This window comes from Pipistrellus kuhlii, unplaced genomic scaffold (genome assembly GCF_014108245.1).
Source record: "Pipistrellus kuhlii isolate mPipKuh1 unplaced genomic scaffold, mPipKuh1.p scaffold_m20_p_8, whole genome shotgun sequence".
NCBI lineage: Eukaryota > Metazoa > Chordata > Mammalia > Chiroptera > Vespertilionidae > Pipistrellus > Pipistrellus kuhlii.
The window spans coordinates 4,679,541-4,695,978 of NW_023425584.1; the positions used below are offsets into that span (position 1 = coordinate 4,679,541).

A 16,438-nucleotide genomic window follows, 5' to 3' on the forward strand; every position below is an offset into this window, starting at 1 on the left:
TATATATATATATATATATATATATAAAAGGCTAATATGCTAAGAGTTCCTCCCTCCATCCAACAGGTTGCTATGATGTGCACTGACCACCAGGGGGCAGACGCTAAACGCAGGAGCTGCCAAGCTGCAGTGACTGGGCAGCTGCAGTTCTTGGTGATGCACCCTAAAACCAGAGAGGAGGGAGCCCAATTCCTTGCAAGGCCATGTGATTCCACCTTTGGTCGTTTGTTGTGTTGTTGCTGGGGTACTGTTGCTCTGAATCTGGTTTACTGCACACTTGCGTTTGTTCCACACACTGTATAACAACTTTACAGAGTGCCCTCTTGCACTCCGGGACCTCTAGAGGAATGTCGGAAAGCCGGTTTTGGCCCGATCCCCACAGGCCAGGTTGAGGGACACCACCTGCCGGAGGGACCCTGCTCACTCAGAAACGCCTTTTGGCCAGCCAGGTGAAGGCGGCCAGGGAGAGACCATGGGAGGTTGGCTCCAGGGCGTGCCTGGCCATCTAGCCCAGTCCTGGCCTGCCAGCCACCTTCTAATTAGTTTCCTTTCAATGTGTATGAATCTGTGCATTGGGTCACTAGTCTATTATAAGAATGAATCTCCTATCCATGAAACAGTGAAGGGAAAAGAAATTTGTGCTAGTTTTGCTGTTAGACCTCAAAACAGCAAAAGTTACACCCATCGTGTGTGGTAAGTTCTTAGTTAAGGTGAAAAAGGCATTAGACTTGTGGGTGGAAGACATGAGCAGGAAATGTCTTCTGATTAATGGTGACGTGGTGCACCAGAAAGCACGGAGCCTAAGGAATACTTCAGCAAGGGGTCCCATGACACAGGGGGCCACAGTCACATAACTCTTATTGCAGTACATTGTTCAGTTATAATTGTTTTATTTTATTATTCTTTATTGTGGTGAATCTCTCACTGACCCTGATTTATAAATTAAGCTTTATCATAGGTGTGAATTACAGGAACAGACATAGGAAACATGGGGTTCAGTGTTATCTGCAGTTCCAGGCATCCACAGCGGGTCTCGGAATGTATCCCGCATGTGTAAGGGGAGACTACTGTATTTCATAAAGTTATCTGTAAGGATTAAATAATAAAATATCTATAAGCCCCTTTGCACAGTATTTGATACTTAATAAATGAGAGCTATTAGCATTTTTTGTTGTTTTGACTACAGCCAATAATAATATGATGTTAACATATTATTATAACAGCTTGGTAGTTACTCAAAAAGTTAAACACACAACTGCCACTTGACTCATCAATTTTCTCCCAGAATCATACCCCAGAGAACTGAAAACCTATGTCCACACAAAAACACATGCACGACGTTCATAGCAGAATTATCATACAGACAAAAGGAAAAAACAACTCAATCGTTATCACTGATAAACAGAGAAACACATTGTGGTATATCCATACAAAGGATTATTAGCTAGCCATAAAAAGCAATGAAGTACTAATACACCCTAAAATATGGACGAGCCTTGAAAACAAGCTATGTGAAAGAAAGGCCACATTATAGGATTCCATTTAGAGTAAAAGCCTAGAATGGACAAATCCATAGAGACAGAAAGTAAATTAGTGGCTGTCAGAGGCTGAGGGGTAGGGATAATGAGGAGAGACAAATATAAGGAGCAGGGCTTCTTTCTGGGGTGGTTAACAATATTCTGAAATTAGATGTTGATGGTTATAAAACTGTGAATATTTTAAATATACTAGATACTACAGAACTGTACGCTTTAGAAGGGTGAATTATGGTATTTAAATCTCAAAAAGATAAAAAATAAACCCCCCAAACCGCCAACAATAAAAACCAGAGTTTGGTTAACCCCCAACACCCCCTGAAATGTATGCAGAGCAGTGAAAATTTCATTTCCTCAAATTCAAATGCAAATAGCCACTGAATTACTGGTGGCTGGGGTGTGGCCAAGGAGAAATAATGAAATAATCATACTATATAATAAAAGCCTAGTATGCAAATTGACCATCACTCCAAAACACAAGATGGCCGCCCTCATGTGGACACAAGATGGCCACCACAAGATGGCCAACAGGGGAGGGCAGTTGTGGGCGATCAGACCAGCAGGGGAGGGGAGTTGGGAGGGACCAGACTGCAAGGGAGGCTAGTTAGGGGCGATCAGGCCTACAGGGGAGGGCAGTTGAGGGCAACCAGGACTGCAGGGGAGGGCAGTTGGGGGCAACCAGGACTGCAGGGGAGGGCAGTTAGGGGCGACCAGGTCTGCAGGGGAGGGCAGTTAGGGGCGACCAGGTCTGCAGGGGAAGGCAGTTGGGGATGACCAGGCTGGCAAGGGAGGGCAGTTAGGGGTGACTGGGCTAGCAGGGGAGGGAGGGCAGTTGGGGGTGACTGGGCTGGGAGGGGAGGATAGTTAGGGGTGATCAGGCTGGCAGGCAGAAGTTGTTAGGGGCATCAGGCAGGCGAGCAGTTGGGAGCCAGCAGTCCTGAATTGTGAGAGGGATGTCTGACTGCCCATTTGGCCTGATCCTAAATGGGCAGTTGGACATCCCTTGAGGGGTCCCAGATTGGAGAGGGTGCAGGCTGGGTTGAGAGACAACCCCCCTCCATGCATGAATTTCATGCACCAGGCCTCTACTGGTAATAATAAATGATAGTAACAAACTATGATGATAGTTACTAGGATTTACTATATGGCAGGTTGAATGGCTCTTTAATGATGTCCATGTATTCCTAACCCTTGGCATCTGTGAATATGTTGAGTTTTATGACAAGAAGTTAAGGTTGCTGATCAATGAACTTTAAAGTAGAAGATTATCCTGGGTTATGCAGGTGGGTCCCATGTAATCACAAAGGTCCATGGAAGTGTTAGGGGAGCTGGGGGAAGCCAGAGAGAAGGCAGCACGAGAAGGACGTGGTCTGATGTTGTTGGAGAAACAGGGCCATAAGCCCTCCTTGACTCAGTAGGCTGAGACCCATTTCAGACTTCTGACCTTCAGAATTTTAAAATCTGCAGCACATAAGTTATTAAATTTGTTACAGTGGTAACAGGAAACTAATATAGTCAGTAAATGTCAGGTCTAATGCCTCTGTTCCAACTAAGGAGTTGAGAGGAGAGAAAGGAGACACAGAGGCAGTGAGTGAGAAGGGAATCCACTTAAAACCAAGTCCCTGGGGAAATCCCGGGAGAGCGGCCACTTGCGCAGGAGCAGGCCCACGCCGCCTGCTCTTCCTTCCCAGTTCTTCCCAGGACGCCCCGGAAGGCTCTAGGACAACAGGTCTTCAGAAACGCGCTTAGCTGGATCCCGGAATGGGGTTTTCGTTTCAGCTTCCTTCCAAACAAACAGGCTTTGAAATGACCTGTGGCTTCAGGCAGGGCAGGAAGCTTTGTTATGTTCAGAAGGCGCCCTCACTTGTGCCCAAGCACTGAGGGAAGACAGCTGCATTGTATTGAGGTCCCAGTGGCAGTCAGTGTCCCTAACAGCGTTGTCAATAAAGGCGTCTCAGTTAATACACAGAGCACTTGTTTTGGACAGGAATTGTCCCAGGCCCTTTGCACACATCTTTGTCTTATTTAAGCCGCATGCCTCTCCAAGGCACATATATCCATTTAACAGATGAAAAACTGAGGCCCCCTTTCACGCATCTCCCCGGAGAACCACAATGTTCACTTTAGCTCCCAGAAGAAAACTACAGCCCCCACTGCAGACTAGTGCACGCCTTCTCTAAGAAACTTCCTTCCCGTTTCATTCCCGAGGGACCTTATTCCCTCGGGTGCTCTGGACTCTACCCTCCAAACCAGGTAAGTTATTAAAACTGGATCTGGACTTAATGGGCTGCTTTTTGCCTACAGGGCCAGCTAATTAGTCTTAATGATCTCATTATAAATTCTAAGTATTTCCAGCTGCTTCTTTACCCCGTATTGCCCCCCAACCCTCAACGTCTACTTTCCAGATAGTCTCTGCCAAGTCATGGACAGTGATATGTCGATGCAGACTTCCCATCTATCAGAACATTAGCTACTTCTAACCAAGCCTCTCACACGCTGGGTCCTCTGACTATGTCCCTTCGTGTTCCTTTATCTGTGAGAAAAAATGTACTTTGCCCAATCATCAGACATAATTACACATTTAAAAAACTATTTGACTGCCGAAACTGGTTTGGCTCAGTAGATAGAGATTCAGCCTGTGGATTGAAGGGTCCCAAGTTCAATTCCAGTCAAGGGCATGTACCTTGGTTGCCGGCACATCCCCAGTAGGGGGCGTGCAAGAGGCAGCTGATCGATGACTCTCATCTACGTTTCTAACTATCTTTCTCCCTTCCTCTCTGTAAAAAATCAACAAAATATACTAAAAAAAAAAAAATGCCAATACTTAATTTAAAAAAACTATTTGACTTTCACCGATCATAGGGCTGTAAGATAACTACATAGGGCAAATAAACACAAATCTGTTTATTTGATAGAAGCTTGGAAAGTAATCCCTTCTCTCTTCTTCTCACTGCCCCCAAGCCTCAGATCAATCATTCAGGTCAAATAGTTCATCTAAAAATGAAGAAGACAGTTAACTTTTCTTAATTGATTAAGAAGTAAAAGGTGAAGTAACAGCTTAGCAAAAGTGAAGGAGGATGTGTGGTCAGAGGGCTATGATGTACATGACTGACCTCGGGCAGTCTTTTAATCTCTGCATCTCACCTTTCTAACAAGGACACAAAGCAATAACTCTTCTTTTTTATTTTATTTTTAAAATATATTTTATTGATTTTTTACAGAGAGGAAGGGAGAGAGATAGAGAGCTAGAAATGTCGATGAGAGAGAAACATCGACCAGCTGCTTCCTGCACACCCCCCACTGGGGATGTACCCGCAACCAATGTATATGCCCCCGACTGGAATTGAACCCGGGACCCCCCAGTCTGCAGACCGACGCTCTACCACTGAGCCAAACCGGCTTCGGCCGAAGCAATAACTATTCTATGTTGGCTGTTCTGAGGACCAAATCGTATAATGTATGAGAAATGGCTTGCCGACTGTAAATGTGTAAACATGTTAGTTATTCTTACTACAGAAAAGGGAAGTTTCCTTCCTCTGTATTTTTATTTCTGTCTTTAGTAGCGATTTCTAGAATAGTCTTCCTTTCTCATTCAACTCATTTACTTGTTATTTAACATTTCTCAAATTTAAGCTAGAGACATCTTCAGGTGCCAAGTACCTGCTACCAGCCACAAAGGTGGGTGGATGCTATGCTACCCTCATCCCTATAGAGAGAACTGTCTCTTAATGTCTAAAACTCTATACCGCTATTAGCATCTCCCTGATCATGAAAACATATAACTGCATCTTAGAGTTTGAATATCCGAGGGAAGCATGCGTCTCCTCTGAGAAGTTCAAGATAAGGCTCATAAAATGTCCAAGGAAAAAATCCGCCAGTGAACCCAGCATCTCTGAACATGTGGCTGGTAGAAACCTAATTTGCAATGAATATTTAGTTCTCCATAAAACAAAGAGCCTTGTTACTGCTCTTTCCCACACTTCCCCTCTCCAGTATTTGTCAACTGATTTCACCTCCATTCAAATTAAACAAAATAGAAGGTTTTTATTTATTCCAGTATTTTACACTGAACAGCTCCCTGGAGGTTCTCCATTTACCGGCTTGGGTAATACTATCTTTGCTTTAGTTTATTAGATTGACAAAGTTAATTTAAAAATAACCTAGGGAACTTTAAGTGATTCTTGGAAGGGCTAACATGCATGCACATATGGTCGGTCACCCATTTCCTTCTGTGTGTGAAGTATCTTTCAAAGGGAATTTATTTAGTTTCATAATTTCTCAGACTACAAAAAATATGTTGCCAATATGAAACATCATCATTCTGATGATGAAAAGCTTTCAATTCTGTTCTTTATTCCATCTAGTTTAGATAAGGAGCAATTTGATAAAATCATCGTACAACTGTTTATTGCCAAAGCTACCCCCACCCCATTTTCATCTGAAACACAACCTGGGGCACATAGCATCTAATTAAATTCATACAAAGCACAAATTATTGAATAGAAACCCAAAATGCATTTCAAAGTAAGTATCAATTAATGTGACACCCAATTTCTAATCACTCCAATGTGCAAGGCTTATACACAAAACATATCTAATTTATTTTGTAGAAATCAATTATATTTTACATTTCTATCCTAGAATCACATCCAGTGGTTTGCTAACAGGTTAGATGTTTTTTCCTAGTAGATTCTTACCAAAAAAAGAAAAAAATTCAGTGTTATAAGTAGTTCCTCCTCAAATGTTTCTTCATTTAATTCGAGACAGATTCTTATTACCTAGTATTTTTCTTTCTTTCTTTAATACATGGATCTGTGCTGCTCTTGGCAAGAGCACTCTCTCTTTTCTCCAGGTTTCTGCGACAGTGAACACAGGAAAGAAAACCATAAAACAATACACACAGGGGTCCTACAGACTAGTTTGTGAGACAAGGCTTCAAAGAATAAAACACCCGGTAAATGATCGTCTGTGAAGTAGCAACACTTTTTCTCTTCAACAGAAAACAACAAACAACTGACCCAGCACAAGAGTGGCCAAGCACAGCAGATCGTTGTGAAGGCAATCAGCCACTGGCCAGAGCTACTCCCAGAGACCCTGGCTCCAGGGCCCCAGTGATGGCATGTTGGTCACAGCGCACTCATGCATCCTGCTTCCCACTAGAACTTACTGATGTTTACAATGCAGGGATACTGAGACTGGGCCAGAAAGCCTGGGCAAGACAAAGCCCATACACTGAAGGAGCTCAACATGTTTTGGGAAGAAGAGCCGCTCTGGTTCTTAACGAGGGAAAGAAGCCCTGATGCTTTATACCACAAACCATCACTTGATGCTTACAATATAGGTTATTTTAAAAGTAAACACACTGATAAGCAAGGAAAGAATTTCTTACAATGTATCTAAAAAGTGCTTGCAACCCTATATAATAAAAGGCTAATATGAAGAATGACCAGTTGCTATGACATTCACTGACCACTAGGGGGAAGACATTCAATGCTGGAGCTGCTCCCTGGTGGTCAGTGTGCTCCCACAGGACATCCATGGCAGCACTAAGGATGTCCGGCTGCCGGTTTGGGCCCACTCCCTGTGCCTAAGCCATCAGTTGGACATCCCCCAAGGGCTCCTGGACTGTGGGAGGGCACAGGCCAGGATGAAAGACCCCTCCCCCACTCCCAAGTGCATGAATTTCATTCACCGTGCCTCCAGTATTACAATTATTTATCTTAAAACACTAACTAAAAAAAACAAACAAAAAAAATCAATGTATACTTTATATTGTTATGGATTAAATATTTCAAAGAAATATGGTTATTAAAGCTAATAAAGTCCTACTACTTATTCAAAGTTATATACGTTTACTTCAATTTCTCAGACCTCATAGTTAACACTAAGCAACAGTGAATAGAAGTCATTTTCAAAAAGGGGGTGTGCAATGCCAGGCACATCTGGGCATTGCCAGGTCTACCAATTGTCAGTGCATTAAGTTAGCTGTGCTGAGAGTTGGCGACATATAGTGCTGTCCTGTTATTTAAGCAACTCCAGATTTATGGGGGTTCTTGTCTATGCTGACCTCATGAAGCAGGACCTTGGTCCATTCCATTGCCAGATCCTGAAGATGGGGTGACAGGGACCTACTTTTAGGAAACCTCCTGTAAGTGTTTTCCTTAACTTTGGTCTCCCATTTTTTTTCATTGTATCTGACAGAGTCATTCAAAGAGCATGTATAGGCTTGGGAAAGAATTCAGTCTAGACAAGGGATTCACTGTCTATTTTAATGCTTGGGCAACCAGGAAGCAAGAGGGCAAGCGCCTTGAGGGCAGGGGCCAGTATGGCAAGGCCTTTGTGGTGCCCTCAGAGCTCAGCACAGTGAAAACTGAGAACAATGACAAACACCTGGACTGCTCCTCTTCTCTACCCGGAAGCAGCCAAGACATAGCACAGGCCAGTGTGCAGTATGCGAAGCTGTCACTCAGTTGGATCTCCCACTGGCCTGGTAGCAGATGATTGGGTTTTGCATGCCTGGTTTACACTCTTCAAATATTTATAGACAGTTCCCTTTGCCTCCAGCCCTAGTTGTCACTTAGCCAAGTTATACATACATGGCCCTTTTAATCTTTCCTTAGAAATCAATCCTGCTCAGCTCCTTAATCATTCTAGTTGCATTTCTCTCAACTTTGGCTGTTTGTCTTTCTGGTAATGTATTCTGTTGAAATGCATAAAAATAATACAGGTGTGAAGCAGAGAAGGTCTTGGTCACTTTCCCCATACGAAGATCAGTGCCTTTTGCATGCAAAATAAAATCATTCACCCTCTATCCTTTTGCATGATCGCGTTCTAAATATTCGTATTTAAGATGATGGATCAATGAATACATTGCAAAAGGAAGGAAGAAAAGGTATCATCAGTATTATGCTCTCAGAATATCATCATTGACTAAACTCTCTCTCACGTGTCGATAAATGGATTAATTTAACCTGCAGCCTTCAGACATGGAGAACAATGGAAACCGAGAGTAATGCGGTCCCACAGAGAAGTGTTATGTCCCTCCCTAAGGTACCACTTCCTGCGGATACTTCCGGCTAACGTTAGCTTTCAATGAAGAAATTAAACACGAGTTAATTTCTCCCATTATAAAAGTAGTACACTAAAGAAAATTTTAGGTATCAGAAATGAGGAAATGTTATAGTCCACTATTGAAACACAAGATTAGCATTTTTAAAGAATTTCATTTAAGTCTTTTTTTGATGTATTGTTCTTCCCATCCCAATAGGCATTTGCTTAGTATAATACCTTGCTTTTCCCACCTACTATTATAACAGACATGTCATGTCTTGCATTGTTTTCAAATTGTTATTTTTTATAACCATATATTACTATATCCAGTAAGTGGGTATGCCTAATTGTACAATTCCCTATGTTAGACATTTACATTGCTTCTGTTTTCTTTAGATGAAATGGGCAAAGCTTTTCTGTATTTAAGATTGTTCAGAGATTCCTAGCAGTAAAATGAATGTTCCAAAGGACACCGAGAAAATAAATTTTGAAGAAGTAAAGAATTAATGCAAGTACTATTTGAAGTGAAAAATACCACCTTAAGTACAAAGATTTGTCTTCTGGTTCTAATGTTAACAAGTGAGTGCTCAAATCTTAGAAAGTTGTAGAAAACTGTTGGAGGTGGCAAATGCGTTAAATTAAATGTGGTCCTTACAAGTCTTTATTCACAGGTATACTGGTGATCCTTAACAAGTGAGCTTAAATCCTTACCGTACCTAGATCTACCATCAGCAGGCGGGTGAGGGCTGTGTAGAAGGTGGTTCGGCACCTGAAGTCACTGAGCCTGTCACTGTCGCTGATGCCGAGGAAGGGGAAGTGTTCACTCTAATGAAAGCAAAAGAGCAGCCATGTTACAAACGCTTTGCCTGAGCCACCTGGAAACTCGAGTCATTAATGAGAGGAAATCAGACTTACCGTGTGATTCTTTAGCATGAATTTCACAGCATCTATCTTCACCAGTTTTTTTAAAAGGATATAGGTAATAGAAGTTAAGGAATTTGGCGAAATATAACTGTCTTATCAACAGGTAACCAATCACAAAGTAACACTGAATTACAATGGCACTAATACCTGCTTATGAGGAATAAATATTTCGAAAGAGTATTGTCCTAGAGAAAAGCCCTTCATACTGTTAAGAATGGCAATCTATTATTAATCAGTGCAATTACTTTTCTCATCTTATACATGTTCTCGTCCTGGAGAGAAAGAATTAATTTTATAATTAAGACAAAAACTTCTTTACTATTAAAGCCTTTGGAGTGGAAAATTAAAACTGACCTTTTTTTTTTTTTTTTTACATTTTTGATGTAATGTGAGAACTTCTCTTTACTTAATATTACTTCATAATAAAATAATGATAAAAGACCCATAATAGGCTATCAAGAAGGAGAAAATGTTCAATTCTATGAAATAACGATTTCAGTTAGAAACCTAAGGAAAGTGTGCTCCAGGTGAAGGAGAAGGGAATCCAGCCAGAAGGATGTAGCAGTCTGCACGTCATCAAGGACTGAAGGTCAGGCTTAGAGAGCCTGACATTTCTCAAGTACCTATTGTGTGCAAGGAATTTCATATGTAACTCACCTAATCTTCACATTAGAGTGCTAAATATTATTTATTATTTCTAATCCATAGGTAAAACGAGCATGGAGAAATTGTTACTTGCCTAAGGGAACACAGTTATGGATGGGTAGTGCTGAGATCTGAACTGAGGTTTAACCTCAAAGATCATGTTCTTTCTACTGTACTGAACCATCATCTGAAACAGTTCAACGCATGATGAGAATAACATTACAAAATCATACTTAAACATGGTCACAGGCCTAAAGAATCTCTGGTTAATGCCGTCATCAGAACACCCTCGTCATTTACTTTACCCAGTTGCATGGCCTCTCTGGGTTGATCCCTGCCTACTTACTCATGCCTCTCTTGCAGGCCATAAGAACCTTAAATGGCACCATCCATGCTCCCATGAAAACGCCAACTCTTTCCTTCATGTCGTCTCCAAGTATAGGAGAACTCTCTCTATTGCCTCCGTACAGGAACACTGAAACCTAACTGGAGGTTTCAGTCACGCATCTGTGGATGTAGAGGAGTAGAAAACACTGGAATACAAGTTAGGGAGCCTGGGCTTTCAACTACCTACACCCTTCAGCACCACACTCAGCTACTCTGAGCCTGACTTTCCCTCTCCAACGAGTGAGGATGAGGCCTATGCTCAAGCTATCTGTCTTAGAGGACGGTTGTGAGGATCAAATGATGAAACGTCTTTTTCAATTTTAAACCACGGGAAGACGACACAAAGATGCAGGGAATCAACGTTTACAGAATGTTTACCACTTACGAGGTTGATTCTCACAGTCCCATGAGATAGGTAGTATTGCTTCTATTTTTCAGATGAAAAAAAACCCTCAAAAACATTAAATACAACTTTCCAAGAGAAACAACGAGTATGATTCAGATCCAAGTCCTCTTGACTCCAAGGCCACCATTCCAGCGGCATATGAAGCATGCACGTCTGCACACCTCCATGTTAGGACGCTTTCTAGGGACAGGGCCGCATCTATGAGCTCTCCTCCTGGCCCTGTGTTCGGTGGGTGTCAATGCACTGAGCGTTTCTGGCAGCCGCAGGGCAAGGAGTCAGGGCTGACAGGTAGCAGGTCTTTCCCTGCCTATGAAGCCGCACATTTGATGATTTTTTTCTGGTGTCATCACTGAGCAGAACTGCCACTCAAACTTCACTCAGTTAAACAGGGTGGAGTCAATAAACTAAGAAATACCTTAAGTAATTACCAAATACAATTCTCTTAGAATTGCAGAGTTAAAAGTGACAGGGTCTGTGGGTAATCAGAATGCTGCCATTAATAGGAATCTTCCTATCAGTGCTGCTAGTAAACAGCAAGTCCTGTTTTGACAACAGAATATTTATGGGAGCAATAAACACAACATTCACAGGAAGACTCTCGTCTGCCAAAGACACACTTTCTATGGAACTGCATCTGTGCACTTTGAACCAAGGCCAGCCTCACTGCCTTTTAATTATATTCTAAAGAACAAGTGATTAAGAGTAAATATTGTTCTCAATAAAGAAAAAAATGACAGTTCATCTGAATATTTATATTCCCTTATAGCAATTCAATTCAAAGCTAGTTATGGTCCTTAAGAGGATCTGTAATGTTAAAAAAACCCACAATGCAAATGGAGCCCTTGCCAGGTGGCTCAGTTGTTTGGAGTATCATCCCATATACCAAAAGGCTGCAGGCGTGATTCCAGTTAGAACATGCGCCTAGGCTGTAATTTCAATCCCCCATCAGGGTGTGTACAAGAGGCAGTCAATGGATGTTTCTCTCTCACATTGATGTTTCTCTCTCCATCTCTCCTCTCTCTTTTAATATATCCTCAGGGGTGAGAACTAAAAATAAATAGGCAAATGGCTAATCATTTTATGATCTTTCTAAGTCACATCATTTTAGTTGGTGGGAGCACTTTAGTCCGGTGACATTCTGAATAGCACATTACAGCAAACGTGGTGATGGTGGTTATCAGCAACAGCAGTAGAAGAGAATTCAAGAAGGGTCACACAGAAAACATGCAAATGGTTGCAGAAACTGGTTTGGCTCAGTGGATAGAGTGTTGGCCTGTGGACTGAAAGGTCCCAGGTTCGATTCCAGTCAAGGGCATGTACCTTGGTTTCGGGCACATCCCCAATAGGGGGTGTGCAAGAGGGAGCTGATCGATGTTTCTAGCTTTCTATCCCTCTTCTCTTCCCCTCTGTAAAAACTCAATAAAATATATTAACAAAACACAAAACATGCAAGTGGTAAAACCAAGATTCAAGTTGAACTCTGATTGTCAAATGTAAGTTCTTTTCATTAAGTTACATCATATCCATTTGATTTTAAAGAGACCAGTGATTCTGCACAGACTACTAGCTTCTTGAGACACAACCAAAGCTGTAACTAAGTCCCAGAGTAAACAGGGAAACTGTTCTTTCAGTAAGGAACCAACTCATTAATGAACTTTCATCACATCGGGACTGAACACCTACTACATGACAGGGTCAGTAATAAAAGGTGCTTTATTTTTGTTAGCACAAATATATTGTTATATTCATATTATTTTATTTAATCCATATAAAATCCTAAGAGATAGATAACATCCCCTTTCTACTAATGAAGAAATTGAGCTTCCAGAGTAATTACATGACTTGTTCATGTTCTTTCACTTAACACAGTGAACTGGAAGTAGTTCAGGATGGCTTTACTAAGACTTCAGCAAGACCTAAAAAAATTTAACAGACATCAAATTGAGTTATAATGGGTCAAATGAGGAGAACAGCACAGGTGGTGATTCAGTGAAAGACCATGAAGGATGTCAAGGGGGAGGAAAAATGAATTTCCTTGGCCCAAGGAAAAGTATCAAGTGTAAATTGTGGTTGAGTGGTGGGAAATTAGTTATGGGAACTCAATAAGTCAAGTACCATTAAACAACTCAAGTTCAAATCAATAATTTTACATTGACCTGAGAATCAAGTAGAAGGAATTCTGGGCTTTTGGGAAGAGAGAGATCAGATTAAAATAATACTTAAGGAAGGTAATCTTGTGAGGCAAGAATTTAAAGAACTGTGTGAAGGTCTGAATAAGCTGGTTACAGAAGAGTAGAAAGGATTCTCACACTTGATCCCACTATAAAAGCAAACAGAGCAGATAAATTATGGGATGCTTTTTCTATGGATGATAGAGACAGAAAGCAGAAAAACAAATCAACATTTCTTTTGATGAGAAATGTTAATAGACGTATGCCTGAGGGATATATGCTGAAGCTAGTTTTACTTAACATTCTCAAAGCCATCTGGAGATGGTGGTATTCACTGAAATAAAGCAATGCATTTTAATACTGTTTCACCAAAGCAGAACTACTACTGGTTATTACTAAGTATTTCCTGTAACAGACATTTCTTCTATCCTTCACTCTCATTTTATTCTAGACTTTTGCTTCATTTCTCATCCTCTCTCTTTCTTGACCCTCACCTCATTCGGGATGCACCCCAGGGTGGGAAGATCGGTGAGGACGTCTGGTTTGCATGTTACTTGCATGCTTAATGATTTGTATATACGAGTAAACTGTGTCTAAATGACCTTGACTAAAAAGAGCTTGCTGAAATCCATATCAAAACGTCACATACCCACATTATGTTAAATGTGTAGATTTTTAGAAATTTAGTGTGTAATTTATTTGAGTCAAATTTTTTAAAAGGAACTCTGTTGATAATACTGTGGACAAAAAAAAAAAAAAAAAAAAAAAAAAAAAGAGCCACATACTAACCTGATAAGATCAGGGAAGGCCTGCATGGCAGTATTACAAACCTAAAGACCTAAAATTAATCACAGAGGATGGTCTGAAATTAAAACATGAACTAAAAGCAGCTATGGAGGGTATCATGTCCTAGGCTGGTATTTTCCCTGACAAGGTCAATCTTTACCTAAACTGAGCCTGTTGTCTTTTTGCATCTATTCTAACAGATCCTTGAAATGTAACTTGTAATTTTCCTTTTTCTGGATCCCTTGGGCACAACCTAATGTGCCTGAGCGCCAGGACAGACTACACAAATTCTTTCACTGTTCTTGTTATCATATTAATTGTTACTGTTAACTATCCTGCATCCACCTTAAGTATGCCTATCATTTTATTTTTTATCCAATCCCAGGGGTTCCCTCCACTCTGCCTCTCCCCCTGTTTTGCGTTCTCCTGCCTCTCTAGTCTATCACCAATGGATTTTATGTAACCCACCTACATCCTTCGAATGCAATGTATAAAAATAGATGAAAGACCGCCATTCTCTGGAATATTAGGGGGTCTAGTAATAATTAATGTCGTTTTTAAACATTCGTTTAAAATCTTGTTTGTATTGACATAACCCTCAAACACGTGGTATCTACAGAATGTGTGAAGTGCAATTAACAAGTTTTGCTTGAAAAAGTTTGTGTTTGGTTTGGTTTTTGTTGCAAAACTAGGGCTAAGAAGATGGCGGATGAAGAGCATATTTGGAATGCATGCTTTACGAGTTCCAATTAGGAAGAAAAGCAAGTGAGGCTGCAAAAAACATCTGTAGTGCTCTTGGTCAAGATGCAGTTAGCGCCAGGAAATGCCAGCGTTGGTTTGAGAAATTTCGCAAGGGAAATTTTTCGTTAGATGACAAGAGTGGTCGAGGCCGTGTGTCCAATTTTGATCAAGAAGCTCTTCAAGCTCTTTTGGTGCAAAATCCTCAAATTACCCAACAAGAGCTTGCGACAACTTTAAATTGTTCACAAAAAACAATTTCCAATCAGTTGCGTGCACTTGGCAAAGTCCAAAAGTTTGGAAAATGGGTTCCTCATGAGTTGACCGACAACAACCGTAATCAAAGAGTCACAATTTGCAGTTCGCTCCTCTCTCGTCAAAACCGTTTGCCGTTTTTAGAGCAAATTGTTACCGGAGATGAACAATGGGTGCTGTATGTTAATTTGAAAAGGCAGCCTCAATGGTTGGACAAAAATGAGGCTCCGCAGCCCACGCCAAAACCTGACTTGCATGCGAAAAAAGTGATGTTGTGTGTTTGGTGGAATTTTAAAGGAATTCTTCATTATGAACTTTTACCATCTAACCAAACCATCACAAGTGCAGTGTATAGTGCCCAATTGGAAAGGTTAGCCCAAGCTTTAAGAGAAAAAGAACCCGCGCTGATTAATCGGAAGGGCGTAATTTCTTCACCACGATAACGCACGACCGCATACTGCAAGAATCACTGCTGAAAAACTGCGCCAGTTGGAATGGGAAGTTCTCCCTCAACCTGCATATTCTCCTGATATTGCCCCTTCCAATTACCATTCGTTTCGTTCTTTGCAAAACTTTCTTCTTGGAAAAAAATTTAATAATGAAGAATGCCTCAAAAATGCATTGACCGAATTTTTTGCATCAAAATCACAAGAATTTTACAACAGAGGGATTAAAATGCTTCCTGAGCGTTGGGCACAAGTAGTAGAAAACAACGGCAACTATATTGTTGATTAAATTTTGTTGTATTGTTTAAATAAATTCGATTTAAAAAAGTATTAGGAAACGACATTAATTATTACTAGACCTAATATCTCAATCCGTTGAGGTTCTGCTTCCCGGCAATTGTTGAAAGTTTGGCTCAAATGAAGTCACACAAATTCTTTACAGGTTTGAATGTTTTTACGTTAACAATACAATATTCTTTTAGCTCTTAGTAGAAATATAGGAAAGGAAGTCTGGAATCAGGATCAGTTCTGTGAAGGCAGGGACTGCGTCTTATTTGCTCTTTTGCTCTGTACTGAGCAAATGCTTAATTAATATTTGCTAATTGAAAGAGGCCAGTAAGATAAAAGTAAATCATAAAGATGAGTAGGAAAGTAAATTTAAAAATCACTATTTTGTTTCTTACTCAAGGTTAAATCTAAATAAATAAGGATGCTGGTCTAGTTTATTGCACTTAAAAGACAAATGAAGCTGGAAGAGGTTTGGGGTTAAAAAATAAGATCAGGCCGAAACCGGTTTGGCTCAGTGGTAGAGCGTCAGTCTGCGGACTGAAAGGTCCCAGGTTCGATTCCAGTCAAGGGCATGTACCTTGGTTGCGGGCACATCCCCAGTGGGGGGTGTGCAAGAGGCAGCTGGTCGATTGCTCTCTCCTCCTCTCTATGAAAAATCAATAAAATATATTAAAAACAAAATAAGATCAGGGAGTCTAAGTAGTTTGGACAGGAAATAAGACTCTGTGGCTTGCAAACATGAAAACCATTGAAATAAACTAATAGATAAGTAGATCTAAGATGCACCTGGGTATGAATTACATTCAC

The 16,438-nt window shown here is 40.9% G+C and overlaps 1 protein-coding gene across 2 annotated transcripts in view; it reads right to left on the reverse strand.

The window, feature by feature from the left end:
• The window catches only part of RANBP17 (RAN binding protein 17), a 216,537-nt gene that overhangs the window by 61,745 nt on the left and 138,354 nt on the right, over positions 1–16,438 (reverse strand). For both annotated transcript variants that reach the window (XM_036424289.2, XM_036424288.2), the window contains 2 exons: positions 9,501–9,564; positions 9,302–9,410 (listed from right to left, as the gene is read on the reverse strand). In XM_036424289.2, coding sequence (XP_036280182.1) covers positions 9,302–9,410; positions 9,501–9,564 — 173 coding nt within the window. The remainder of the gene's footprint in view (positions 1–9,301; positions 9,411–9,500; positions 9,565–16,438) is intronic.